General features: G+C 45.7%; 1 protein-coding gene across 1 annotated transcript in view; it reads right to left on the bottom strand.

Moving 5' to 3' along the window:
* Positions 1–10,899: 10,899 nt before the first annotated feature.
* Positions 10,900–15,685, bottom strand: part of gdf6a (growth differentiation factor 6a) — a 7,505-nt gene continuing 2,719 nt past the window's right edge. The window contains exon 2 of the mRNA XM_038808978.1: positions 10,900–12,491. Coding sequence (XP_038664906.1) covers positions 11,617–12,491 — 875 coding nt within the window. The 3' untranslated portion in view covers positions 10,900–11,616. The remainder of the gene's footprint in view (positions 12,492–15,685) is intronic.

Here is a 15,685-nt window from a genome sequence, read left to right as displayed (position 1 = left end):
ACTACCATCAGATGCAGACGAAATACCCTCAAAACACTCCAGATGCAACCAAGAGGTGCTGGCCCACCCCAGAATCACTCCCAGACCTCTTGCCTAGTGGAGCAGTCTTCAGGACATGCTCTGGCAATGTGGTGAATCTACCCAGAGACTCAACCTGTAGCTGGGGGCTCTGGCATGGAGGGGGGAGGAAGGCAGTGGCTAAATGGAGGCAGTACTATAAATAGATTGAAAATAAATTCCATGGAGGTAATTAAAGATAAGGGACCAATTTTCCAGTCCCAGCCACCAGGGCAATCGTCATAGACAGACAATTTGACGAACCATGTAAAGGCCCGTTGATCTGGACAGGAATTTCTGGTCCTGGGGCAGGTGCAACTGGAAAAGCTTTTATACGGTCGTTAGAAAGAAGAATATATGTTGATCACGTGGCACTGACGTCAGGCAGTTATGTGCTGCATACAACAGTTAGGCCTGAGGGAGACGTGCCTTCCCTGTAACTCACTATTGATGTACTATAAATAGTGTAACTAAACTAATTTTTAAGTAAATACCCAGTTACACCTACTCCCCTGCCTTGTGAGAGTCCTGGTTTAGCACATTCTACAGGAGACTTCTTCCTTTGACAGGTCTATTGTCTCATCCTGCTCTCCTTTCCTGGTTTCTCAGGAACCTAAAAGCATATATTAATGCCATGGCTCAATTAACGAGCCATAACAAAACCCATTGGAATTCAAAATGAATTACCGACCAGCTATTGGCCCTAAAGTTTGGTATGGTGCTGTCAGTTTAACCCATAGTCTCTGGATTACTAGCCCGGTAACATAACAGCTTCTCTGCCACAACCATATACTTGTGGTATCCACGATTATTATCACTTGTGCATAGGATATGCATGTACGAAAGGAAAGTGCCCAGTTTGGATACATATTACATTAAGTCAATTCCTGTTTCCCAAAGCCTGTCCACCATCTACAAGGCACAATTTAGGAGAGTGGCAGAATATCTTCACTTGCCTGGATGAGTCCAACAATGCATAAGAAAGTTGACATTATCCAGGAACAATCACCCTGCTCGAGGGCTCCCCATTCACTCCCTCAACCCCATCACACAGCTGCAGCTGTGTGTACCATCTGCACTGCAATAACTGGCCAAGACTTCTTCAATGGTACCTTCCAAACTCACAACCTCTACCACCTTGAAGCAGAAGGCAGCATGGGAACACCACCCCTTGAAAGTTCCCCTCTAAGTCACACACTATCCTGACTTGGAACTAGACTGTAGTTGCTTCACTGTCACTGGGTCAAATTCCCAGAACTCCCTCCCGAACAGCACTGCAGATCTAACTGCACAGCATGAACTTCAGCGATTTGAGAAATCACATCGCCGTCACCTTCTCAGGAGCAATTAGGGATGAGTAATAAATCATAAAATCATAGAATCTCCACAGTGCAGAAGGAGGCCATTCGGCCCATCGAGTCTGCACTGACCCTCCGAAAGAACACCCAACCTGGGCCCACTCCCACAAACTATCCCCATAACCGCAACTAACCTGCACATCCCTGAACATTAAGGGGAACTTTTAGCACAGTCAATCCACCTAACCCGCATATCTTTGGACTGGGAGGAAACCGGAGCTCTGGGAGGAAACCCACACAGACACAGGAGCACGAGGAGAAAGTGCAAACTCCACACAGACAGTCACCCAAGGCTGGAATTGAACCTCGGTCACTGGCGCTGTGAGGCAGCAGTGCTAACACTGTGCCACCATGCTGCCCTTATTGGCAATACCATCAGTTCTCACAACCGATGAACAAATTGTTTTTTTAAATTACAATATCCACTGCATTGAACCAAAGCAAAAGCTCCAATTCCCTCTAATTTTGCTTTACCTGCTCATTCCAAGTCTTAATGCATATGCGTACCAACGTGTATAAGTTGGAAGTGATTTCTAGGCCATTGCTTCCTCACTTTAGGTTTTGGCTATGTATTGAACGTAGCTGTTTCAAGGAAGGGCTGTAGTCAATTGATGAAGAATGTTTGTTTAATTCTTTCATGCAATAACATTCATAGTATCCAGAAATTGGTTGCAAGTATTGTGGCTCATATTACCAACAGATTCAATTCGCATTGTTCACTCCAACACCAGAATTTATTACAATCTGCTCTTTTTCCATGCAAAATACAAAATCTACAGTATAGAGTATTTTCTAGCTGTATAGTTGTGATGCTTTCGTAATGAGCTCAGGACATTTTTCAATTAGGTGCTAAAAACTTGTATTGAGCATCTGATTTTACATTGAGGTTGTTAAACACACTAATTTCTGTAATTAAACCTGTTTGCTGATAACAAGTAAAGTGCTATACAGTTCAAAAGATCATACTCATTCATCAAAGATGCAATAAACCTACTATAGTCATTGGCAGGACGACAAGAATTTGTTAATGATGGTCTGGTATCTAGTAAAGAATGTCATTTTAACTGAATAAACAAAAGAATAGACAGTAAGTGCAAATGAATGGTTTCTATCCAGAGTTTTCAACCTTTAGTGTATTGGTGTTTTTTGCATAAGAGAATGGAAATGAAACCTTTTCTGCTGACAAGTTTATTTAATGTCAAGGTGCTGACACAGAATTGAAATTTTTAAATTAACAAACTGTGCTATTTGACAACAAATGTTAATATGTGTTCAGATAAATCCTGGAGAGAAAGTAGACATTTGTTTTGCACATGATTCTCATTCACACACTCCCATGCCAACAACACCAACCACCTCCCACTGCCCTCAACCCCTTACCGCAGCCATGCTTGCCACCTAATTAACAGTTAGGATTGTACAATATCTAAAGCTTGAACACTGCACAAAGAACTGTAACTCCAACAGTTTGAATAGATTTGGAGCTGACACATGTTTTGCTACACTTAGGATCCACACAGTACAGAAGGAGGCCATTCGGCCCATCGGTTCTGCACCAATCCTCTGAAAGAGCACCCTTCCTCGGCCCAGTCACCCATCCTATCTCCATAACCCCACCTAACCTGCACATCTCTGGACACTAAGGGGCAATTTAGCATAGCCAATCAACCTAACTTGCACATCTTTGGACTGTGGGAGGAAACCGGATCACTCCAAAATACAGGGAGAAGGTGTAAACTCCACACAGTCAGGCCAAAATCAAACCCAGGTCCCTGAGGCTGTGAGGCAGCAGTGTTAACCATTGGGCCACCGTGTCTCCATTGGCCTAAATGAACAAATTTCAATATGAACATTTATCACCTTAAAGTTTTATCAAAGCTAATTTAGATTTATTTCTGTGCGTGCATAAAGGAAGGTCCTACATGGAACAATAGTGGAAGATGGCTTCAAGATTTTACGTCTAAGTTTTCCTTAGAATCACCAGTCAAGATGTTTTCCTTTCTCCTTCTGCTCTGTAATATCAGCATTTTTTACAGTCATTCCAAATTTCCAACATTGCAATTTCTGTAACCTCTACAGTATGAAAATTAGGAGTTGTTCAACAATGCCCTCTCTACAAATTATCGATTCAAAAATACATCAAATTATTATAAGGATTGAAATGGTCACATACATTTAAGCAACTAATAACATTTTGTATTGGAAATACATGTTTTAAAATGCTACAATTCTTACATTCCAGAAAGCATCAACAAATCTTCCTGATGGATAAAATAAAAAAATTCAGTTATTAGAATGTAATTAGTGCAGATTATAAGTCACATATTGCAAATGTTGATAGGCACATCACAATTTTTGGATGTCCCAGGCCCATTTTCATTCCATGCTTCCCTTTGCCAAGACAGAGTTGAGGGTGGTACAATCTTCCTCAGTGTCACTGGGTCACAGGGTTTCTGATCCATTTCTCACTGTGGAGCCTCACTCTCCAGGCTCATACATGAAGAATGGCAATTTGATTGATCTTATGTAAAGCTGCTGCACCTGTGGAACTGCATTCCAATTGAATCACTCTTTAAGACAGAAAGGAATAAATTGAGACAATTTATCTAGTGCTGAAAAACACCATCTCTGATAATCACAAAACCCCCAGCAAATATTGTTTTTTTCTCCACGGATTTGTGCTCAAGCTGAACAATCCTGGTGTGAAATGCTTCAACATTAGGGGCACCCAAAGTACTAATCAGGTATAGTGCAGCCAGATGTATAGTAAAGGTTCCTTGCTGGCCCAATAATGGCCCACCCTTCAGAACAGCACCCCCTACTGCACTTATGTGGCATCACTTATCCTGTCATCTCTCCAATTGAAATTGCCAGCTAATGCCAAGTTTGTTTTGTGATGTTTGCTAAGCCCACAAGGAACTGGTTATATTTGGCCTTGAGATAAACTTCTGGCCTTATATGTGCCCCATTATTAAGACTATACCCATTTCCACTTCCATAGTATCAGCCAACTCCATGCCTACCTCTCAGCTCTATTGCAAGAACGACTCATCCATACCTTTCTTATCCGCTAGACTTGGCTATTCCAGCACACTCCTTGCCACCCTCTCACATTCAACCCTACCTAAACTTGAGGTCATCAAAAGCTCTACTGCCTGAATCCATGCTCTCCGAGTTTGTGGGCGGCACGGTAGCACTGTGATTAGCACTGTTCCTTCACAGCGCCAGGGTCCCAGGTTCAATTCCCGACTTGGGTCACTGTCTATGTGGAGACTGCACGTTCTCCCTGTGCCTGTGTGGATTTCCTCCGGGTGCTCTGGTTTCCTCCCACAAGTCCCAAAAGACGTGCTTTTAGGTAATTAGGACATTCTGAATTCTCCCTCCGTAAACCTGAACAGGTGCCGGAATCTGGCGACTAAGGGCTTTTCACAGTAGCTTCATTGCAGTGTTAATGTGAGCCTACTTGTGACACTAATAAAGATTATTATTAAGTTCTGTTCATCTGTCAATTCTATATTCACAGAACCATAGGTTAAGCAATGCCTCAATTTTAAAATTCTTATCCTTGTTTTTAAAACCGTCCATGGCCTCACCCTTCTCTATTTCTCTCAACTTCTTCAACCTCACAACCCTCTAAGATAACTCTGCTCCAATTTTGTCTTATTCTGCAAATCCACTTTAATCACGCCACCCAACTAGTAGCCATACCTTGAGCTGCCACATCACTAAGCTGTAGAATTCCATCTCTAAATCTCTCCATCTCGATAACTCTCTTTTCTCCTTTAAGAGATTCCTTAATAGCTGCCTCTTTGATCATCTGCCCTAATGTCTCCTCATGTGGCTCAGTGTCGAATTTTGCTTTGTAGCATGTCTGTTAAGTGCCTTGTGATGTTTCATTACCTGAGATGTGCCATATAAATATAAGTTGTTACTGCTGTTTAGAATTAGAAGAATCCCTATAGAGCAGAAGAAGCTATTCAGACCATGGAGTCTGCACTGGCCTTCCAAAAGTGCATCCATTGAGTCTGCACTGACCTTCCAAAAGTGTATCCTACCTAGCCCCAACCCCCCCCCCCACTCTATCCCCGTAACCCCTCCTAGCCTTTGGACACTAAGAGGCAATTTGGCATGGCCAATCCACCCACCTTACACATTGTTGGACCTTTTTCACATTGGATTACCAAACCTCCCAGAATGGACAATTGATTCCCTGAACGCTCGTATTAGAAACTCAAGATAAAGGTACTTGTTATTTGCAGTCTGAATCTGTGGCCTTTCATCTTGAAGGCTCTCTGCGGCTCTACCTGCAGGAAGTGGAAACTCTTGTGGTCCTCCTGTGTGTCAACACTGGGATGTAGCTCTATTTTGTCACTTGCCAGGTGAGACTGGTCGGGTTGTGCATCAACAGGCCATTTCTGAACCTCACCAATGCAGTGCAGACCCTCCCTATGGTTTGGGGACTCCTGGGTTTGCTTTTGCACCCAAAATTTAAAGACAACTATTCAATCTAGGTGAAACAGGAAGGAATCTGAATCAGCAACTCTCAGCTCCTGGAAAATACTACAAATACTTTCAATCATGCATCAGAAAGGTTAGCAACACAACACCTGGTAAAAGGAAATCATATATCTAAATTGCCCAGAATGTAAAGGGGAGTTCCTCCTTTCAGTGTAATAATCTCCCTTCTCAAATACATTTTTATTTTTTGACCTTTTTCCCAATTTGTACTCCTCCTTGGCCAAAGGTTTTAACTTTCAATTGGGCACAGTTCCCCTGGCATGAACTCTCACTTGTGCGTGGTTTTCTTGGCACCAAATCTCACTTGGGCACAGTTAGCCTGGTGCACACATTGTTCTACACTGCCCTGGGTGCTGACACTTTCTGTTTCCTTAGCATCCATCGTCATTGTGGCACAGTTATTCTGCCACTGAATTTCACTGGCTTACGATTGTTTCCCTGGCACTGATTGTCACTGAAGGATGGTTGGCATGGCACTACTTTCACTGAGGTACAGTTCCATAGATGACAGCTGCCCCATCATGGCCACTCCTTATGTGTAAGTTCAGACAATGCCATGTGATAAAGTGCTGTGGGATTGAACCTCCAGGAATACAGCAAACAAAAATTAACAAGTTTATGTGGGTCGCTTAACACCCAGCAGACAGAGAAGACTTTTACCTAATAGCCTGGGTTTGAGCCCAGAGGTGAAATTTCAGTGTCTAATCCAATAGGCCACCCTGGGTTCCTGAACCTCATCATTTGTGTGTACTGTGCGTTCCATTGTTAAAGTTTCTGATAGTCCCTGATATCATTTTAAATTTATAAACAGGAGATCTAACCCTTTGATCCAAAATTTCCTTTTTTGACCTCTAGTTTTCTTAACATTGTAATTCTTTGAACTTTATTTACCTTTACTAATTTTATAAATCGTATTTCTTAAAGGCATTTTGGTGCAATTATTAGGTAGGAAGTGTGGAAAGATTCAATGCCTTGGTGTACCGAGGAATGGTTTGAATGAAAACAACGTTAGGGTGCATTTATATTGCGCGTTAAACATTAATGCAAAATGAATGTTGTTTCCACTCATGCCTAATTCTCACGGCAAACACAAACTCTGGGCATGCCCTGATGCTCAAACTAAGCAGAGTGAAACGACTTGGAGCAGTTATCCCACACCACTTCAGCCTGACGCCAGATTGTGGGGAAATCCACTCTGGTGTCATACTTGGTTTGCAGTGGTGGTCATGTTGGACCACCGGGACATTTGGTAAATCTGTCTGGTATTAATCCAAATAAGGAGCTCACTATGTGACTATCCATCAAAGACAAAATTGTCCCCTAAAAGTTCTATTCGAAAGGTATAGATCCAGCCAGTTAGGAGCCAAACAATGGATCTGGATCAAAAACAGAAAGTGCTGGAAAATCTCAGCAGGTCTGACAGCATTTGTGGAGATCTAAGTCCTGCCTCGCTGGGACCAAAACGTGTCGTTAAAACATGTGCAGTTCCAGACGGAGAGCTGCTATGTAAATGCACCCTTCTACATCGTTTATGCCCACAAACCTTTCAAGAAAATAATTTAGCCATTGGTTTTCCCCCCAATATGTTCTCATTGCAGACATTATTTGCAGGCCGATTTACAAGTGACAGCGAATTTATGTAACATCGAAATAACTGAATATACACCACGTTACAAGCATCACATTGAATATGTATATATAAACAGCAGAATAGACGATAATTTAAAAAACATTACATTGATTGCCAAGTCTGCTTCCGTAACTGGTACAGCTATATATCTAGCGGTTCGAAAGCGTGCTGAACAAGGCAAATACATTGGTCCCATCCAAATGCTGGTATCTGTACTTTTTTTTTCATTTAGACTTTCGAAATGAACCCAGAAATGACAAACAGATTGGTCAAATTAAAATTTAATGATACAGCAATAGTGAGAATATAGCCAGTAAAAAACAACTATGTACGCCAGATTATCCGAAAAGATTGAAGTGAATTTGTCAGGATTCCATGAAATTCTGAGCATTGTAATATAATGTGAGGTAGGCATTGAAAGATCTCACTCCACCCTCGGTATAAAAAGAAATAAACACATTATTATTTTAGGACAGTTACAACCTTGGGGATGACAGACAATGTTTGATTGGCGTTTAAAACCCTGTACAACTCAAATATTATTCTTTTTAAAAATATTAGAAATATCACAAAGTTCAGAGTGCATACAAAGATCTATACATTATCTTTTTTTATACTTATTGTAATTGTTAACTTCTCCATTTTGCACATTAAAGTCTCGTTTAAATACACAAATATGTACAACACAACATATGAACAACAGTGCATCAAAGCTAATGTGCATTTTTTACACAGATGGTGGAGAGGGGGTCGATTATTTCCCCGCTTCCTAGTTGCGGGATTTTGCAATCCGGCCAATTTACAGTTTGCAATGTGGTCCCTTGGGGGTTACCAAGCAAGTGGTTATTCAACCGAGCAAAGCTTTACTAATGGGCAGAAGTGCACTTGTTTTTAAAAAAAATCCTAATTCAAGCAAAGCAAGGCTCTCCAAATGTTTTCCCGTTGCGATTGCCGGCGGAAGGTAACTATTTGTACAAGAGTTTGCTTGTTTCCAACCCAAATTTGTAAATACTGTATTGTCTAGAGCTGGTGCGCTGCCACCGACCCCATTGTCTGCCTGTCCCTTTATCAAGGACAGTTTGGTCATTCCCCGATTATGTCACCTCCCCACCCACCATCACTCCCCTCGCAGTTTTTAATCACACCAGGCATTTTGAATTCCACCATTGATGTAATTACAATCTGCAACAATTCCTTTTTGGCCGTCGGCTCTTTCTCGCTGGTAATCTTGTCGGAATGTCAGAAGCAAAAAGGGCATTCTTTCAGCAAGAAACCTGGGGGACCGGAGTCATTGTCTCCTTTCATGAACTGGCGCTGTGTGTCTGTGACTGTGTGTCCGTTGACTGTGTGCCTGGGTGTCTTTGTATGTCTGTGTTTGTGTGTATGTCTGTGTTGTATGTGTTTGTGTGTCTGTGCGTGTTGTGTCAGTGTGTCTGTATGTTGCTGTGTATTTGTGGCTGTTTGTGTGTCTGTGCCTGCGTGCCTGTGTGTATGTCTGTGTGTGTATGTGTCTGTGTGTGTGTCTGTATGTGTGTGTCTGTGATTGTGTATGTGTTTGCGTACCTGTGGGTGCCTGTGTGTATGTATGCATCTGTGTGTATGTGTCTGTATGTTTGTGTGTGTGTGTCTGTGTGCATGTGTGTGTCTGTATATGTGTGTGTCTGTGTGAGTGGTGTGTGCCGGTATGTCTGCGTATGTGCCTGTGTATGTGTGTTTGTGTCTGTATGTGTATGTTTCTGTGTATGTGTGTATGTATGTGTGTCTGTATGTGTGTGTACGTGCCTGTGTGTGTGTCTGTGTGTGTCTGTGTGTGTTGCTGTATGTGTGTGTGTATGTGCGTGTGTCTGCATGTGCCTGTGTGTGTATGTGCCTGTGTATGTGTCTGTATGTGTGTGTATGTGCCTGTGTGTGTGTGTGTGTCTGTACGTATGTGCGTTTGTGTGTCTGTATGTGTCTGTACCTGTCTGTGTGTATGTGCGTGTGTGTGTCTGTACCTGTCTGTGTGTGTGTCTGCGTGTGGGAGATTGCCTACACATTGAAGAAGGCAATCGAGATGAACCGATAATCTGCAGCGAGGTGGGAGGGGGAGGGGGAGGTGACGTGGAGGGGGGAGGGGGGGGGGGGGGGGGGAGGTGAACGGACGGAAACTTTCTTCGAGATTTGCCCTCTGTTCGCAAGTCCCATTCCTGTCCCCATGCCAGTCGATGAAAGGAGCTGGGCCCTAATGCCTTCCCCTAGTCTAAACTGGTTCAGTTTGAACAGGTGTCAGTCTGTGTACACACTCTGTGATAATCACTGCAGACTGACCGAGCATCATCCTCACTCCCCCTCCACTAGGCCCAATCCTGACTGGTGACATCTCACAGCAAAGAGGCGAGGGGAGGGAGAGGAAAGGAGGGCAGAGGCAAGGAGGGGGGAGAGGAGTAGAGGGGAGGTGAGGGGAGAGGAATGGAGGGGAGGGGAAGAGTGGAGAGGAGTGGAGGGGAGAGGAATGGGGAGGGGAGAGGGGGAGGGGAGAGGAGAAGAGGGGTGGGGAGGGGGAGGAGGGGTGGGGAGGGGAGGAGGAGAGGGGAGTGGAGGAGAGGGGAAGGGAGAGGAGGAGAGGAGTGGAGGATAGGGGAGTGGAGGGGAGAGGGGAGGGGAGTGGAGGGGAGGGGAAGGGAGGGTTGGGGAGAGGAGGGGAGTGGCGGAGAGGGGAGTGGAGGATAGGGGAGAGGAGTAGAGGGATGGGAGAAGAGGGGAAGGGAGAGGAGAGGAGTGGAGGGGAGGGGAGTGGAGGGGAGCAGAGGGGTGGGGAGTGGAGGGGAGAGGTGGGGAGGGGATAGGTGGGGAAGGGAGAGGTGGGGTGGGGAGGGGTGAGGAGGGGAGGGGAGTGGACGAGAGTGGAGGGGAGTAGAGGGATGGGGAGAGGTGGGGAGGGGAGGTGGAGAGGGGAGGGGGAGGGGAGTGGACGGGAGTGGAGGGGAATAGGGTGGGGGTGGAGGAGAGGGGAGAGGAGTGGAGTGGAGAGGGGGGAGTGGAGGGGAGGGTTGGGGAAGAGGAGTGGCGGAGAGGGGAGTGGAGGGGAGTGGAGAGGAGTGGAGGGGTGGGGAGAGGAGGGGAGATGAGAGGACTGGAGGGGAGGGAAGGGGAGAGGGGAGGGGAAAGGAAGAGGGGAGGAGAGTGCAGGGGCGAAGAGGGGAGGGGGGTGGAGGGGAGGGGAGTGAACGGGAATGGAGGGAGTAGAGGGGTGGGGAGGGGAGGGGTTGGAGGGGAGAGGAGGGGAGGGGAGTGCAGGGGCGAAGTGGGGAAGGGAGGGAAGGGGAGAGGTGGGGAGGGGAGGGGTGAGGAGGGAGGGGAGGGGTGAGGAGAGGAGGGGAGTGGAGGGGTGAGGAGTTGAGGGGAGTGATTGTACTGTCACTGATCTAAAGGTTGTTGGTAGGAACAATGGCAACAGACACCAGCCTGAGGACTGGATGGCCATTCAGCAGCGGTAACTTCCACCTGCCCTTCCCTGAAAGAGCCTTTCGCACCGGGGAAATACCTATCTAGACTGACGCTGACTAAACCTCCCGTTGAAGGAGTAAACATGCGGGAGTTGACGTCCGGGAGGATTTTCCCCGAATTATTGCCCTGCCTCCAGTTTCTGTGGCCGGAACCATCATCTGTTCTGCACCAATTTGAAGGACTTTCTGTTCTCTCCGCTCCTCTGAATGAACGGAGACCTATCGTTATTTAGCCCCCTTATTGCTTGTAATATGACACCTTATAGCATGTGAACAATCTGGTTAGTTACATACCGCCTTACAGGTCATTGCAGGTAGTGTATTAAAATATCGGTGCCATATCCACTAAATGACTGTTATATGAATAAATTACAGAGAACATTCTGGAGTTTATCTCTCTCTCTTCCCCTGATGTTTTATTCGGGAGGGCTGATGTGAGAACCCAGCTATCTGAGTAGCTTTTTAAACTGCCGGCTCTGCTCCTCCAAGCGACCAGCCTCCCCCGTGGTGTGGCCAAATGTCCAGGCGGTAGGCTCCCCGCCTCCGGCATAGGGAGGGGGGCAATCTGCTACCTGCAGCCGCATGACTCCACCACCATGTCCTCGTACTGTTTGTAGACAACGTTGTTGCCTGCGTCGATGTACAGAATGCTGATGGGACTGAGCTTGGTGGGGACACAGCAGCTGGGAGGGGTGGAGTGGGGGTCCATGGAGTTCATGAGGGTCTGGATGATGGCGTGGTTGGTGGGCTCCAGGTGTGATCTGAGTGGGAAGTCACACACCCCTTCGCAGTGATAGGCTTCATAATCGAGGGGCGCGATTATCCAGTCATCCCAGCCCAGCTCCTTGAAGTTGACGTGTAGGGGCTTCTTGCTGCAGCGGGACTTGGACTTCTTGCCGTGACGCTTGCCGTGGCGGTTGGAGAAGGCGGTTCTCCTTTTCCTGCGCCCTTTCAGATGGCGCCTGCCCCCCTCCTGGGAGCGCTCGGCCTCCCCCTTCATCTCGCTGAAGAGGCTTTCCCTTTTCACAGTCCGGCTGTACACCACCAGCAGCGCTCTCTCCTCAGCTGCTCTCCCCTCCCGGCCAAAGCCCGCCTGCCTCAGGTCGATGTCCCCCCCGCTTCTCCTGGACGTCACCCTCAATTCGAAACAGAGCTGGGCAGAGTGCAGCAGCTTCAGCATCCCCCACACGTCCAAAACCTGCCAGCCCTGGGCGTCCGGCTGGCCAATATGCAGCCTTGTGGACTGCAGTAATTCGGGTGCCTGCCCCTCGGTCAGACAGGAGTACAGTTTGATGTCGTACAGACCTGGCAGTGTCTTGCCAAACTCCTCCGGCGTCTTTCTCAGTAACCTCAGCTCAGCCCCGACTAATTCCTCTTTGTCCGACAAGGTCGCCACATCAAACAAGTATTTTTGTCTTCTTAAATGCGAATGTAAAAGATGATCTGTAGGAGAAAAAGTGCAGATATTAAAAGGTAGGACATAAACTAGATCAATTGTAAATGGCTCAGGATCAAACCGAGATTCTCTCTATATATACATATATACACTTTCAAAAGTGGCTGCAGACTGTTCTAATAATTGAGATGCCGTACTGCAGAAAGAAGGTGAAATCTTAATTTATGATTCTATAAGATTTTTTAAAAATCACTGGCAGATTCAACTGGCTGAGAAAGCCACCTTCCCTGCACCGAATGATCTTTCCAGTTTCACATTGAGCTCCACAAGTTCCCGCTGGAAAAGCTGCTTATTGTCCAGTCACCACCTCGTTTTGCCTCACTTATTTCAAAGCAAATCGGCTTCAAGATGTAAAAAGCTGCTGCCCCGGCCCCAGTGCCTGTGCTCATTATCCAGATAGCAATCGCTGACATCCTCGGCAGCTCAAACTTCCAACTCGGCTGCATGCAAATGAGATTGAAGGTTACTTTCACAGAAGCTGCCGGTTTCTGCCCATTCTTTGTGGAACAATGTTGCGGCAGGAAGTGGTGATGGGTGTAAACGCACACAACCGCCGTTTTTAATTCGGACCCCAGCGTGGTTGCTTTTAGCGGAATCATTTAGGAATGATTGGGAGCCACGTTGGGACAGGTACAAACCGAAATAACTTCCCGGGACTTGCCCCAAACACACAATACAAATTAAACATGACAACAGACTAGGAAACTAAAATCTGAATACTGCTTTAATTTAAAGAGACGTGCTTACACTTCCAGTGTCTTAAAGCTACTTTGTCTTATTTTTTATTGGGGAGGGGGAGGGGGGGGGGGGGGGGGGGGGGTTAAACCTGCAGTTCCCAATCAATGATCAATATTTCAGCCTATTAGGCACGAACGCATGAAGCCACTATGTGTACATTCTCCCTGTCCTTTCCCGGTGGAGGTTTAGGGACTGTTTTAGATTTTATTTTTTGTCTTATCATATTGCGCTGACATTTCGGAGACTGGGTGTTTTATCCAATAGGCCATCGATTTGGTGGACGACCTCAGAAAGTTTGCAATAAATCCTTGTCCAAATAACCCGCTGAAGTCATTATTAAAACAGGACCTTTTGAATGATCTCCATTGCTAAGAGCAGTTGAGCTGATCACAGTTAACGCTTTTAAATAACAAACAGGTCTGAAATGTACAATCAATCTAGTATATAGGGGCTATCTATATTAGCCTTTGCCTTACACATTTTAGCGAAGGTGCGGCCTCTCAATAATATATCTGCAACCGTGCACATTTATAACGATGTGTTTAATACCATTTGCAGGTGTGTGTACAAAAACAGTCACAACTTCCAAGAGAAACCACTGCTTAACCCCGAGTAGTCGGAAATCTCAGTCGTCGTTTAGTTGGTTACCTGTGGGCTGATCGAGTTAATCGGTACCCAACAAGCGAAAATATGTTTTTGACCTGCAATCTCCAAAATGTGGATGAATTGATGGTGTTCGGTCCACTCCTGTGCGTGCGTGTGTTTGCTGGGGGAGCGGCTGGGAGGACATTGGATCAGTTCTTTATGAACACTGAGTGATGTCGAAAATCAAACATGTGCTTTTAAATAATCGAATCCTTCATTTCCGCATTCTCCATTTGAAAGAAGCGGGAGTGTCTGCCTGGTGTGCAGATGTTTATGAAGGGCAGTTTTAATGCACTATATTGTCCGAGCGGCGATCACACAACAGCAGAATGCTTACACGGATGCCTTTCCCTCAATAAATATACTCCTTTTCTTGTTCACGTACAAATAATCGACGCCGATTTTCGACCTTTTATTCACAATTTGCCGTTCGGCTTGCATGGGAATGTGAAAGGCATGTGTGTGTGTGTGTATTCAATTTAAACGATGAAGTCATTTGGCCAATCCTATGCCTTTGTCCTTCACTGATCCCAGCTGGCAGGTGGGTTCAGTTGGAGCAGACATCCCAATGCAATGTAGGACGCTGAAAGAATCCTTATTGACACTGCGCTCGTGTGTCCTATTGGGGAATTGTCTGGAAGCTTTCTTCTCCAGAAAACAATCAAACTCTACCACACAGGCCGAACTCTGCCAATTTGAACAGATCCCAACCAGATGAGCTATCCCATGCTCTTGGCTCCAATGGGCACACTTTGATAAGGAGTGCATTTTTACACTCTTTTCACTCACGGCCTGTGCGTTAAGCATCGTGATTTTAATTTAAAAGACCTGTGGAATAGACCAGACCGGCTGGAATTGTCATATTGTCCATTTACCTGCAAATTGGTCCAGTCCCTCACTTTGTCAGTATGGTTTAAAATCAACACTCTTCCAAATGCAATAATCGCCTATACAATTTACAGGATATTTAATGGGCAAATGGGCCGTGGTGTTAGAGCACTGTTTTCTCTCCCTCTCCTCAAGCTTTCCCAGACCGCTGCCTGAGGAAGATTCACTGAATGAACGGTTTGAGCTGTTCATTCAGATTGTGCGGCCTAACCGTGAACGTGCATAAATCAGGTAGTCTTCACTACAGCAATGTTGGCACGGAGCGGAAAGATAACATTATTTTTTTTAAAAGAGAATAACTCCGTCCTGGAATGTTACAGATAGTTTGTATGAAGAAAGGTCCACAATCGTACCGACAGGTAGCTCGCAGGTGAGATAGAACGTGGGAGAATGTGTTATTGTTTGACACGACCCAGGAATAAATCTTTCGTTAAACCCGGGCCCTGTAATAATGTTGTCAAAGTGCCTTGTGTATATCTGCTGTTAAAAAAAACACAGTAAAATCTCAGGATGATATTCACGTCAGAAAGCCCCACCTGGCGTCTGACCCCCCCCCCCCCCCCCCCCCCCCCCTCCCAGATAAAGCAGCAACTTGTACAGGAATGTTCTCACCGCCCTTTGCCAAACGTGTTCCAAACTCTCTGGAATGGGGAGAAAGGCTGGGTTTGGAAAAGGAGCCGGGGAGGGTGGGACCAGACTGCTGTATTGCGGCCAACCCCAGGCTCTTTGCTGATTTCAAACCGTGGCCCCTTTTTATATGGTCCCAATTTATCAACAACGGAATAAGTGCATCACTCCAAAACCTACGAAAAAATGTGATCGGGTATTTCAGTCTAGAAAAAGAATACATCTGAGCGATTCGAGAATGATCATAGATCCATATTGGTCAGCTGGGATTTCGGATTTTTGA

This window comes from Scyliorhinus canicula, chromosome 10 (genome assembly GCF_902713615.1).
Source record: "Scyliorhinus canicula chromosome 10, sScyCan1.1, whole genome shotgun sequence".
NCBI classification, from domain to species: domain Eukaryota; kingdom Metazoa; phylum Chordata; class Chondrichthyes; order Carcharhiniformes; family Scyliorhinidae; genus Scyliorhinus; species Scyliorhinus canicula.
Note: the sequence above shows the minus strand (reverse complement) of the source record. Positions and strands in the feature narration are given on the sequence as shown.